Source organism: Vulpes lagopus, chromosome 7, assembly GCF_018345385.1.
Source record: "Vulpes lagopus strain Blue_001 chromosome 7, ASM1834538v1, whole genome shotgun sequence".
Lineage (NCBI taxonomy): Eukaryota > Metazoa > Chordata > Mammalia > Carnivora > Canidae > Vulpes > Vulpes lagopus.
This window is the reverse complement of record NC_054830.1, coordinates 17,887,978-17,901,969: the sequence shown is the minus strand read 5'-3', so window position 1 is coordinate 17,901,969 and position 13,992 is coordinate 17,887,978. Positions and strand designations below refer to the sequence as shown.

At 45.4% G+C, this 13,992-nt stretch overlaps 1 protein-coding gene across 1 annotated transcript in view; it reads left to right on the top strand.

Annotated features, from left to right (window-relative positions):
• Positions 1–4,745: 4,745 nt before the first annotated feature.
• SLC25A20 (solute carrier family 25 member 20) overlaps positions 4,746–13,992 on the top strand; it is a 31,483-nt gene continuing 22,236 nt past the window's right edge. The window contains exons 1-2 of the mRNA XM_041764222.1: positions 4,746–4,961; positions 9,842–9,934. Of these exons, the coding sequence (XP_041620156.1) occupies positions 4,857–4,961; positions 9,842–9,934 (198 nt within the window). The 5' untranslated portion in view covers positions 4,746–4,856. The remainder of the gene's footprint in view (positions 4,962–9,841; positions 9,935–13,992) is intronic.

Here is a 13,992-nt window from a genome sequence, read left to right as displayed (position 1 = left end):
TGGTACACTTCTCTTGCAACTATGTTATGGAGTAGGAAGAAGGACACTGTGTGCTGAATGGAAGGAAAAGTGCCTGTAAAGGCCTTGGACAAGGGTGGGAGGCAGTTAAGTAATAGGTCTGTGTGGTAAACCAGGAGCAGCTCAGTTTGCTCAGAGATGAAGATACAGTCTAGAGAAAAACACAATTGAGGAACTAAGCTCCTATGAGATTATGAAAAGCTTTGACTGCCCAGGGAATACTACTTGTATTTTATCCTGGTGAAATGAGGAGCAGAGAATGATTTTTTTGGCCAGAAAACTGCATAATTAGATTCAATTTCATGTCAGTTTTCTAGTTGTGGGTAAGGCTGACTAGACGAGTAGGCAGGAAGACCATTTGGTTAGTGGATTATCAGTTACTCTTTGAAGATTGAATAGAATCTGGTGGGCTTGAGTGAAGTCCATACTGAGGTCTGCCATGGAGGTGCTCAGGCTTACCAGCAGGGATTATTAGGAGGGCTCTTCTAAATCAAATACCATCTGTCCTAGAAGCTGTTCTGAGTGTAGGTTGATTCTAAATTAGCCTCTCTTCTGTAGCCAGAGTTTACAAGCAGTAAATAAGAGAAATAAGGTCCCATTACTAATCCCTGAATCTTGAACCATCTGCTCAGTAAAACTGAGGTCAGTCCAGTGATTAGTACAGAGTTTTGCAAATGGGAGGGATTGTGAATATGTGGCCCTCTCCTGGTTGAAATGCCCCAGAATCTGTGGGAAACAAAGACAATCATGATCACTGGGGAAGAAAGTCAGGAGGAGATCTCAGATATCAGGAGCTGACAGTCTGCTTTGCACTTAGGCTCTGTTTTAACTGCTCTTTCTTATTCTAATGTATGACATTCTTCTCCTCAGCCATACCGAAGCCCTCTGAGGACAGAAATTTCCTTTGTAATTTACTCAACAACAATCATCCTGCCCCCCCTTTTTTTTTAATAAAGAAGGAGGTGGGATGGTCAGAGGGAGAGGATCTTAAAGCAGACTCCCTGCTGAGCATGGAGCCCAACATAGGACTTGATCCTATGACTCATGAGATCATGACCTGGGCTGAAAGCAAGAGTCAGTTGCCTTCTGCCTTCAGCACAGGTCCTGATCCTAGGGTCCTGGGATTGAGTCAGGGCTTCCTGCTTAGCAGGGAGCCTGCTTCTCCCTCTTCCTCTGTCGTGCTTCCTCCACTCTGTTCTCTCTTGCTCTCTGCACTCTCTCTCTAAAATAAATAAATAGGGCAGCCCCGGTGGTTCAGCAGTTTAGCACTGCCTTCGGCCCGGGCGTGATCCTGCAGACCCCGGATCGAGTCCCGCGACCGGCTCCCTGCGTGGAGCTTGCTTCTCCCTCTGCCTGTGTCTCTGCCTCTCTCTCTGTGTCTCTCATGAATTAAAAAAAAAAAAAAAAAAGAAAGAAAGAAAGAAAGAAAAAAGGGCAGCCCTGGTGGCGCAGCGGTTTGGCGCCGCCTGTAGCCTGGGGTGTGATCCTGGAGACCTGAGATCGAGTCCCGTGCCATACTCCCTGCATGGAGCCTGCTTCTCCCTCTGCCTGTGTCTCTGCCTCTCTCTCTCTGTGTCTATGAATAAATAAATAAAATCTTAAAAATATATATATAAACAAAATAAAATAAATAATCTTTTTAAAATTTTTTTATTTATTTATGATAGTCACAGAGAGAGAGAGAGAGAGAGAGAGAGAGAGAGAGAGAGGCAGACTCCATGCACTGGGAGCGCGACGTGGGATTCGATCCCGGATCTCCAGGATCACGCCCTGGGCCAAAGGCAGGCGCTAAACCGCTGCGCCACCCAGGGATCCCTCCTTACCTTGCTTGAATAATTTTCTTCTACCTCAGAGGTTCCTAACAATGGGTACTTCTCCAACTCAGTCACAGAGCTTGAAACACTCTTGTGCCAGACTCAGTTCCAGAGATTCAAAGTCAGAGTCCTGGAGATACTAGGAATTTAGAAGAAGCTTGCTGGATGATGCCACACACACCAGATACTACCCCTACCCCTTTAGGGACCTTGTCTTATCAGCGGCACTTTCTTTTTTCTTGACATTTCCCAACCTCAAACCCATCTTAAACATGGCAATCAAAACCTTCTTTTAAGCCTTTGTTCTTTTTGCTTCCCTGCCAAACTCGAACTAGTAATTGACTCTTAGTGCCTCTGCCTTCTTGCTGCCTGTTCAGTACTCAACCTACCACATCAGCACTCCTGGCAAGTTTCTTCTAAATGCCACCAGTAACTCACAGTTAAACCTAAGGAGCATTTAAAATTCCTTAGTTTGACCCAGCATTTGACCCTTTCATCTCTTTTACTAAAAGGCATCATTCTCTTTTTGGTTTCCTCTAAAACTCTAGTAGCAAATTCTGCTTTGGGGGCTCCTTCTAACATGCCAGCCCACTTCCCCATGTATATAGTCTTCCAGGGGTTGTATATATATCTCTCTGCTGAAGTCCTCCTGGCTTCTGTCTCTGGCCTTCATCTCTCTCCTGGTTCCTGATCTGTAGACCTGGTACCAAATGTGTCCACAGTGTGCCATGAGTATTGCAACTGCAGTATGTCTAAAACCCAGATTTGCTGCAGGTTTCTGATAATATTAGCCTTTGGGTTCTATCTCCTTTTCCATCCATCAATGACCCTTGTCTCAGTTCATGCCTTCACTCCCTCTTGCCTGGACTACAGTAATTACCTTTTGTCTGATCTCTCTGCTTCTAGTCTCTTCCGACACAAATTCATCCACCTAAAATAGACATTCTAAAACAAATCTGATCAAGTCACCACTGTGCCTAAAACTGTTCCATAGATCCCCATCATCTCTTAGAAAAAGTCTATGGCATAGAGTATGTAGGCTTTGGGCCCTTGCCTCAGCCTTCTTGCCCTCCACTCCCCTATAGGACTTCTAGACCAGCTAGGCTCAGTCAGATCCCAATCCTGATCCTGTTACTCTTCTTTCTGCCCTCAGTATACATGGTCCAACTATCTTCCCCACTCCAGGCTTCTTTCTGTCTAGTCTGGGAATACTACAAAGGAGGGCTATTATCAAGTCAGCTTGGCAGTGAGGTACCTGCCACATGGCTATTGTTCACAGCTTTTTTGTTTATTTAAGTTTTATTTAAATAATCCTGACATGGGGCTTGAAATCACAACCCCAAAATCAAGAGTCTCATGTTCTTCCAACTGAGCCAGCCAGGCACTCCTGTTCACAGCTTTTTAATTGAAAATTTTCAAAGTACAGAAACAATGAAAGAGTAAGTTAGTGAATATCTGGATACCATCCACCTAGAGTCATTAAGACAAAAACATTAGCATCATCCTTAACTCCTCTCTCACATACCTTATATTCTATTCATTAACAATTCCTTTAGGTTTGTTTTTTTTTTTTCCAGAATATGTCCAAAATCCAAATACTTCTCACCACCTCCTTCTCTGTGCCCCATCCAAACCAGCACCTCTGATCACTTCCTCAAGGCTCCCTGCTTCCTCCTTGCTCCCTACAGTCTATTCTCACCCAACAGTCAGAGGGATCCTGTTAACTCACTAAGTCACTCCTCTGCTCAAAACCCCAGAATGGCACGGTCCCTGGGTGGTGCAGTTGGTTGAGTGTCTGCCTCTTGGTTTTTGGCTCAGGTGGTGATCTCAGTGTCCTGGGGTCCATCCCTGCATTGGATTCAGAGCTCATCACGGAGTCTTCTTGAGTTTCTTTCTCTCTTGCTCTCTGCCCCTCCCACCCCCCAACCCTCTAGTACACTCCTGAGCTCTTCCAAATAAATAAATCTTCAAAAAAACCCAACCCAACCAACCCAGAATGGCTTCTGTCTCCCATCTTCTTCAGAGGAGAGGCTGCAACCCTCTAGTACACATAGCCTGTTTAAAGTGCCATTATTATCTCCATGTTTTCATCTGCTATTCCTCTTCCTTTCCCTCATTCTGCTGGAGCCACAAAGGCCTCTTTGTGGTTCCTCAAACGGGCCAGGCACAGCCCATCTCAGGGCTTTTGCATTTTTTTTCCCTCTGCTTCTTACGTCCCTCACCCTCCACCCTATATCTTTGGACAGGACTCACTCTCTTGCCTCCTCAGTGAAACCCTCCCTTACCTACTTAAAATTGCCTATTTTTTAAATAATTATATTTATATCTTATAAAGATTTATAAAGAAAATTTTTATAAATTTTTATAAATTTTTATTTATAATTTATATATAATTTATAAATTATAAATTTTTATAAATTTATAAAGAAAAAAATTTATAAAGAAATAAATTGCCTATTATTTCTCGCCCCCGCTCCCCCAAACTCTCTAACCCTCTTTCCAGGTTTTTCTCCATAGCAGTTATAACCACTTGATACACTATGCAGTTTTCACTTATTTATCTTTGTTATCGTCTGTAAGCTCCACAAGGACAGGGACCCGCGTCCTGAGCTACCAGCTGTGCCCCGAGCACCTAGAGGGACGCCTGGAACATGGCAGAGCGCTTTCGACTTCAGCGGAGTGATTAGAGAACCGGAGCCCGGAAAACATTCACGTCGGGGAAGACTTCCAGGAGGAGTAAATCTCACCGCCGGCACCGCCACACACCTCCCACGAGGTGTGGGGCCCAGCTCCGCTTCCTCAAACCACGCCCCTCTGGGAGGCGTGGCTTACACCGGAAGCCGCCCTCCCCAGCGGAAGCCGGATCCCGCAGCCTAGGCCCTCCTCCCAACCTGTCACCACCTCTTGCCCCGCCCATCCGAAAGTGGGTGAAAGGTCGGCGCTGCGGGCGCTGTAGCTGGGGCTGTGGAGCAGAACCCGCCCGGAACAGACCGACACAGTGCCGGCGAGGCGGACGGACGGACCATGGCAGACAAAGCGAAGCCCATCAGCCCGCTCAAGAATCTGCTGGCCGGAGGCTTTGGCGGCATGTGCTTGGTATTTGTGGGGCACCCGCTGGACACCGTCAAGGTGCGAGGTGGCTGGGGCGCCGGCTGGAGGGAGGAGGCCCCGGGCGGAGCGCAGAAAGCAGTGTCTCCCGCGAGGCGCAGCCCGAGATAGGCGCGGGGCCCTTGGGAACTTACATGAAAAGTCTAAGGAATCTCCCTTTCATTCTTTCCGGGGATCGGGGGCGCGGGGAGAGTTGTTCCTCGCGCCCCAAGAGCCGACAGCGCAGAGATAGCAGCCTCTAACCGTCCATCAAGGGTTCTCGTTTAAAATTCTCTCTCCTGCATCCTCTCCTGACCTGCGGCACTTGTTTGAGGGTCGGGAAGAAAAAGCGCCTCCCCAAAGCTCTGATTTGCAGCAAACCTTATAACATTAGTAGCAGGATTGAAGCAAAGCACCTGTTAAAGCCCTCCTCAGGGAGAGAGCTAGGCAGAGGCGCAGTTATTCTAGAGATGTCTTTTTTTTTTTTTTAAAGATTTTATTTATTTATGAGAGACAGAGAGAGAGAGACATAGGCAGAGGGAGAAGCAGGCTCCATGCAGGGACCCCGATGTGGAAAGCAGGCTCCAGGCAGGGACCCTGATGTTGGGACTCGATCCCTGGACTCCAGGATCACGCCCTGGGCCAAAGGCTAAACCACTAAGCCACCCAGGCGTGTCTAGAGGTGTCTTTTGACACAGTCCTCTGGGTCCAAGATTTCCCCATCATTATCTCCTCACTCCACTGCAGAGAGGGGGCTGGCCATCTTCAGCCTATAACCTTCCATTAGCCTGATGGGCCTCCTGTGGGAGATGATGATAACCTGAGATTGAGTCCCTCCCAAGGAAAGCAAGTGACTGATTTTGCCCAGGGCCAGGATGATCCTCACAACTCCCATGTAAGGAAGCCATGGTCAAACTGAGACTCTAGGAAGGAGGAAACTCATCAGGGCTTGTTCCCCAGTCTTCTGCACATCATGCCTCAATTCGTTCCCCTGCAGCACTTTTAGCAAGGCCTGCCTGAAGACCAAAGTCCATGCCTTGTGACTTAGCATTCAAAGCTCCAAACCGCTGCGCCACCCAGGGATCCCTCCCTGGCATTTTTATCAGCCCAGAAAGTCTCTTTTTGGTTTAAACATAACCAACTTTGCATTAGTGCTTCCCAGAAAGTGGTTTAGGCAGCACTGTCTAATAAGAGAGAATTGATTGGTTTCTCTTCCTACTGTTGATCCATGTAGCCAGACATCTTGTTAGTTCCAGGCATTTGGGACCTCTCTTAAAAGACAACAAAAACCCTTATTTGCTGCCTTATACAAATGTTGCTCTTCTGTATCCTCTTGCCCTTCCAATAGATGTCACTCTCAGGAAGAGCCCAGGAGGTGATCTCTGTACTGATGTGTGAAAATGTTCCCTGGCATTTTTATCAGCCAGAAAGTCTCTTTTTGGTTTAAACAAAACCACAAATTTCTGATTGCAGTCCTTTGGCCTCAGAGATCCAAATGGAATCCAGTCAAAGCCTGGCCTTACGGGCACCTTCAAAAGTCCAAGGCCACTAGTTGTGGCCTGAGAAGGCAAGAACTGCAGTATTTGAGAGTTGGAGCTTAGAAAGGCTGTATGGCAGGTGGCTAAGGGCTGGCTGAGTTCTGATTGGAGAGGTAGAGAAACCCAGACATTCTGGCTGCGAGGAGGGCAAGAGTGAAGATAGATACAGGCTTGGCAGTGGGAGTCAAACTGTAAAATAAGAATGAGGTACTTTAGGGATCCCTGGGTGGCGCAGCGGTTTGGCGCCTGCCCTTGGCCCAGGGCGCGATCCTGGAGACCCGGGATCGAATCCCACATCAGGCTCCCGGTGCATGGAGCCTGCTTCTCCCTCCGCCTGTGTCTCTGCCTCTCTCTCTCTCTCTCTGTGACTATCATAAATAAATAAAAAATTAAAAAAAAAAAAAAAAGAATGAGGTACTTTAATGTTCTTACTGGCTTGGGTGGCTGATGTCATGATGGAACAAGGATGAGATTTACCCAGAATCACAGAAAGGGATCATCAGTTTTTTTTTTTTTTTTAAGATTTTATTTATTTATTCATAGAGATGCAGAGAGAGAGAGAGAGAGAGAGAGGCAGAGACACAGGCAAAGGAAGAAGCAGGCTCCATCCAGAGAGCCTGATGAGGGACTTGATCCAGGGTCTCCAGGATCACGCCCTGGGCTACAGGAGGGGCTAAACCGCTGCCCCATCAGTTTTTTTTTTTTTTAAATATTTTATTTATTTATTAGAGACACAGAGAGAGAGAGAAAGAGAGACACAGGCAGAGGGAAAAGCAGGCTCCATGCAGGGATCCTGACGTGGGACTCGATCCTGGGTCTCCAGGATCATGCCCCAGCGCTAAACTGCTGAGCCACCAGGGCTGCCCGGATCATCAGTTTTAATCCACTTCTCCCTTCCTGAGGGAGGTTGTGCCTGACCATGGAGGATCTGAACGCCAATATAAGGGATTTCAGATATAAAGCAATGGGACCCTCTGGACATTTCTACTGTTCTGTCCTATAAACTCAGACTTACATGTCCTCTCCATTGCCTAGAGAGTGATTTCCTTATTGTGATGTGTAAGGCCCTAACAAATATAAGAATAGGAGATTCTAAAGAAACAGAAACAGCATGCTGAAAATGGTATCTTGAAAAGGTTAGTATGGTAGCAATCTGAGAAGGACTTGGAAGCAGAAGAACTCTGAACAGGAAAAACAGCCAGAAATAGACTGCAGAAGTAACCAAGTGTATCAGTTATCTATCACAGTATAACAACTTACCTCAAAACTTAGTGATATGAAACAAGAAGCGTCATTAACTCTCACAGTTTTTGTGAGGCAGGATTTTGGCAGTTTAGGCAGATAGTCTGGTTGAGGATTGCTTGTGAGGTTGCAGATGTTGGCTGAGATCCAGGATGTATAGAGAACTCTTACAACTCAGTAATAAGGCAAACAAGCCAATTAAAAAGTGGGCAAAGGACTTAATATTCAGTAAATATTAAGCAAATTTATAGGGACAGAAAGTAGATAAGTGATTCCCAAGAACTGAGAGAAAAGAGGAATGGGGAGTAGCTACTAATGGTATGGTGTTTCTTTTCTTTCTTTTTTTTAAATTTATGATAGTCAGAGAGAGAGAGAGAGAGAGACAGGCAGAGACATAGGCAGAGGGAGAAGCAGGCTCCATGCACCGGGAGCCCGATGTGGGATTCGATCCCGGGTCTCCAGGATTGCGCCCTGGGCCAAAGGCAGGTGCTAAACTGCTGCGCCACCCAGGGATCCCTGGTATGGTGTTTCTTTTTGGAGTGAAAGAAGTATTCTAAATTGATTGTAAGGAAGGTTGTACAACTCAAAATACTAAAAACTATTGAGTTGTGCACTTTAAAAGGGTGAATTTTGTACTATGTAAATTATATCTTAATAAAGCCATTACAGAAAGTACTGAACCAGATTGCCTGACTGCCTTAGTTGGTAGAGCATGTGACTCTTGATTTTGGGGTCATGAGTTTAAGTGCCATGTTGGGTGTAGAGATTGCTTTAAAAAAATACTGAAACAAAGACAGTGCACCTACCCTGCTGCCCCCACCCCAAGACATTATCTGGGACTGCACTCATCTGAAGGATTAGCTTCCATGTGGTTCATTCACATGCTGGCAAGTTCGTCCTGGCTGTATCAGGAGGCCTTCTTTCCTCCACACATGGCCTCTCTAGGTTGTTTTGAGTGTCCTCATGACTTGGTGGTTGACTTCCCCCACAGCGGATAACCTGAGGTAGAGACAGGCAGAAGCTGGCCTTATCACCTAGTCTTGGAAATCATATAGCATCAATATCACCACACTCTATTTGGCAAAAGTGAGTTCAGTGAGTTTGGCACACATTCAAGGGGAGAGAATTAGGACTCACTTTGAAGGGGAGAGTATCAAAGAATTAGTGGACATAATTGAAAACCACTACTCTGGATATGGATGGGTTAGAACTTGCACCAGGAGAGGACTCAGACAAAGAGGAAGAAATCAAGATTCTGGAAACATCTTGAAGGACTACTTCAACAGACTTGGTGCCCATGGCATAAGAGCAGTGGAAGTAGTCAGAGGTAATGCTATGATTTCAAATCCTGAGAAAGAGGGTAGCTAGGTGGCTCTGGCACAGATGGAGCATTCATAAGGAGGGTAAGATTCCAGAAGTGATTTGAGTAGGGAGATCTTCAGCAGGCAGTTGGAAGTGTAGCCCTAAGAATGGGAAAGAAGGTCTGGAGATGAGCAAGTGATAGTTATCACTGAGCAGAAGCTAAAGCCCTGCAATCTGAGTTTTCTGAAAGGGATTGTGGATCAGCTGGGTAGGGAGCTAAGCCTTGAAGAATGCCTAGAGTGGAAAAGGCAACAAGGGAGGGAGGTGCAAGAAGGGAGGTTTCAAGAAGAGATAGTTTGAAGCACTGGATACACCAAAAGGTCAAGAAGGATGAGGAACAAAAAAGTAGGATTAAATCCACCTTAGTCCAGAATGCCTTTGTGGAGTGCTTGACCTAACCACCAGCATGTCACCACCAATGGAAGGGGGTGGTGGCTAGAGCTGGAGCTTTGCATCAGCCAGGTCTTACTAGCACATCACTTGAACTCCCTAAACCCAGTCTTCTCATCTGTAAGCTGGGAATACCTGTCCCATTGAGTCACTGTGGGATCTATTGGTAAGAAATAAATGATGGAAGTTAGCTGGATGAGGGGGGGCGGGGAAAGCATGCTACTCCTGACTTGTGAGTGCAGAGTTTGAATAAAATGGAAGAAAAAGATGTCTGAATCTAGCAGGTTAAGTGAATGCTGAAGACATGTACACAAGCTCAGCTTTCTCTGTTTGGAGTTTGGTAGGCAGTTTCTTTCTGGGAGATGACTATGTTTTAACTTCTGGTTTTAGGTCCGACTGCAGACACAGCCCCCGAGTTTGCCTGGACAGCCTCCCATGTATTCTGGGACCTTTGACTGTTTCCGGAAGACTCTTGTTAGAGAGGTATGGTATCCAGGTGCTGGACATTCCTCTTAATCAGAGAACCACATTCACAGAATTGGTTTATTATCGCCCTGGGAGAATAGAGTGACTTTCTGCAGAGGTCTAGCCCACAGCTGTGGCTGTCTCATTGTGCAGTCCTGTGCCTTCCTGTTGTTGTTTTGGAATCTTTGATAGTTCCAGCCACTGTTTTATATGGAAGACTAAAGCTAATAAAATGGTTCTCTTATTTGAAAGGCAGAATTAGGGGTGCCTGGGTGACTCAGCCAGTTAAGCGTCTGTCTTTGGCTCAGGTAATGATCCTAGAGATCAAGCCCCATGTCATGCTCCTTGCTCAGCAGGGAGCATGCTACTCCCTCTCCCTCTGCCTGCTACCCCCCCCCACCTTGTGCACTCTCTGTCAAATAAATAAATAAAATCTTTAAAAGAATGAAAGGCAGAATTAGACCACAAGAAATTAGTGGGGAATGATTAGAGATGTAAAATGGAAGAAAATGCAAATCTGGATCAGTTGGTTCAATAGAGGTTAGTGTCAGAAGTTAATGTGAAGTCTTTGGGTGCCTGGCTGACTCGGTGGAGCATGTGATTCTTGATCTCAGGGTCATTAGTTCAAGCCCCATGTTGGGCATGCTTAAAAAAAAAGAAAAGAAAAAAGAAAAAAAAATGTAGTCAAAAAGAAGTTCATGTAAAGTCTACAGGAAAAGCAGCCAGTCTGGGGAACGGTGAGAAAGACCAGTGAATCTACAAACCCCTAGACGAAGACACTAAATTGGTTTGGGGTTATTGAATTACATAATAACTTTTTAGGTATTTCTTAGAGTGAAAACATGGGATTTATTTATTTTGTAAAGATTTTATTTATTTGAGAGAGAGAGGGAGAGAGAACACGTGAGTTGGGGAGGAAGGGAGGTGGGTGAGGCAGAGGGAGAGGGAGAAGCAGACTCCCGACTGAGCAGGGAACCTGATACAGAACTTGATCCCAGCACCCTGGGATCATAACCTGAGCCAAAGGCAGATATTTAACTGACTGAGCCAGGTGCCCCTGAAAACATGAGATTTATTTTATTTTATTTTATTTTATTTTAAGATTTATTTATTTATTTATTTATTCAGAGAGAGAGAGAGAGAGAGAGAGAGAGAGAGGCAGAGACACAGGCAGAGGGAGAAGCAGGCTCCATGCAGGCAGCCCGACGTGGGACCCGATCCCGGGTCCCCAGGATCACACTCTGGGCCGCAGACGGCGCTAAACCGCTGTGCCACCGGGGCTGCCCAAAACATGAGATTTTGTTTTATTTTATTTTTAAGATTTTATTTATTCATTTGACAGAGCATGCACAAGCAAAAGGAGTGGCAGGCAAGAGAGCAAGGCAGAAGCAGGCTTCCCACTGAGCAGGGAGCCGATGTGGGGGCTTGATCCCAGGACCCTGAGATCATGACCTGAGCAGATGCTGAACCAACTGAGCCACCCAGGTGCCGAGAAAACATGGGATTCTTAAAAAGTATTTTTACTTTTTAAAGTGATATTAATCACTTCAATAGCACGAATGTTAAAAGACCTTGTTGAGAACTTTTCCTTTGCTTCCTAAAATGTAACTCTTATATTAATACTCTATTAAATATAGATAGCCCTTAGTACAGAAATGAAGAAGTAGGTGTCACCCAGATAAACAGAGGATGCTGGTAAGTGATGGACTCAGCCTTGGGAGAGTTGTTCCCAGAGTTCCTGCAGTACCCATGCCTGAGATGGTGCTGCCTTTTCTTCTATAAGGCATTCATTCTTTCCTCTGTGTTGCCCAGAGTAGTGTCTGATAGAGGCTTTAGGCTTTGGGTCTGCTCAGAGTCCACTGCCCTGGTGAAAGAGAGGCAGGATTACCTGCCTCTTTGTCAATAAACACTGAGTACCTGTTTAGTGGCTTGGCAGGGTGCTGGGTCCTGGGGGCCCAGTGAGAATGACTGTATAATCCCAACTCCTTGCAGAGTTAAATAGGCTTCCTTAGTCCATATGTTTGCATGTCCCTGGTTTTTGCTGTGCAGGCTGAGCACTCTGCTTCCTGAAGCTGCCAGAAATCTTGGTGTTGCATGGAGGTGGGTGGGCCAGCATAGTGGAAGGAAAGCTAGTGGAGTTGTCAGGAGGCATGAGCTTAGCCCCTTAGGATTTGGGTATCCTTCTCAGCCCAGTTGGGGAGCTGTGGGCTTTGGAAGCACTTTATCACATGCTGCTTTTGTAGATCCCCCTTGGAACCTTCTTTTTCCCCTTTACTCTTTCCTGTTTATTGCTTTTGCACTTTGTCCTCTGAGAGTCTGCTTACAGTCTGTGGCAATGTTAGGCCTTTGCAGGATCCAGCAGTGCCAACTGGTATAGCTGGCCCCTTTAGTTTAGGAAAGAAGACTGGTTGTGAATGCCCAGAATCTGTAGAGAGACAGGTTCTTCAGCCTCTGACTGGAATTTCCCAGTGTGTAGCACCACTCTATTTATCCTACAGCTCTCTCTCTTAATTTAATTTAATTTAGTTTAATTTAATGTAATTTAATTTAATTTTAATTAGAGAGAGAGAGAGAGCTCTTGCAAGCACAAGCTGAGCTGGGGTGGAGGGTGAGCAGAGGGAGAGGGACAAGTGCACTGAGTGTGAGCCCAACTTGGAGCTCAATCTCAAGACTCTAGGATTAGGGACTTGAACTGAAATCAAGAGCTCAGTACTTAATGGACTGAATCACCCAGGTGCCCCACCTGTAACTCTCTCTTAAAGAACAGCTTTTTTACAAAATTTTACTATTTATTTGAGAAAGAGCGAGAGCACAAGTGGGAGTAGGGGCGAAGGACAGAGAGAGAGGGGGAAGCAGACTCCCTGCTGAGCCCACCACCTAGAGTTATGATCTGAGCCAAAGGCAGACACTTAACTGACTGGGCCACCAAGGTGCCCCAAGAACAGCTTTAATATATTTTTTAAAGATTTTATCTATTTATTGAGATAGAGAGAGAGAGAGAGAGAGAATGCATGAGTGTGTGCGAGCAGCAGAGGAAAGGGAGAGAGAATCTCTAGCAACCTTGTGCTGAGTGCAGATCCCATGACCCTGAAACCATGACCCAAGCTAAAACCAAGAGGGACTGAGCCACCCAAGTGCCCCTTTAATGTTTGGGGTTTGTTTGGTTGGCTTTTAAGATTTTATTTATTTATTTGAGAGAGAGAGAAAGAGAGAGAGAGAGAGAGCGCTACATGAGCAGGGGAGAGAGGGAGAAGCGGGCTGCCTGCTGTGGGGCTTGATCCCAGGACCCTGAATGGAAGGCGTACACTCAACCAACTAAGCTACCCAGGTGCCCCTAATATTTGTATTTAAAATTATTCCTTTTTCTGTATTGAAGTGAATAGAGCACTTGAGTTTGTTACTAAAAGGGCTGTAACAGAGTAGCAAAATGATTTATCCCCTCTTTCTCCAATTATTTTCAGCTCTTCCAGTTATTTATGCTGTTTCTACCTAAACAATATACATTTATTACTATATTTTATACATTTTTACATGCTTTAGCTACCTGTTTGTAGCAGATGATTTTAACTCTTACATTCCTTTCTTCCTTCTTTCTGCCCTGTCCATACAATTTTATCATGTTTTCTGGTTTAATCAAATTCACTGCTTTCATATTTACAACTTTGTATGTGTGTTTTTTCTGTTAACTAAGTAACATACTATGAGGTGCATTTTATTTCTTGTGCCACTTTTTGTTTTTATTGAGGTTGGGTTAGTAATTGTATCAGTTTCTTTTGCTTGTGTTTCTTTGAATCTTGTCTCTGTTACCCTGTATCTGAAAAGCTCTGTGGCAAGTACCTTTCTGTTTGGTTTTCCACACTGCCTAAACAGTTAAATCTGTTGTTCCACTGTGAGTTGTTTTGCTTTGCTTTTCTTAGAAACATTCCTTCTGAAGTCTTCCATCCTCATACTCCCTTGTAGACTGGCTTCTTTCCAGATTGACAGGACTCAACACCATCCTGGAAACCCCATTCACCTCTCTTGGGCTGAACCCTTGGTTTCCTGAGTCCAAATCTTCCTCTTCCCTGGTTTACCAA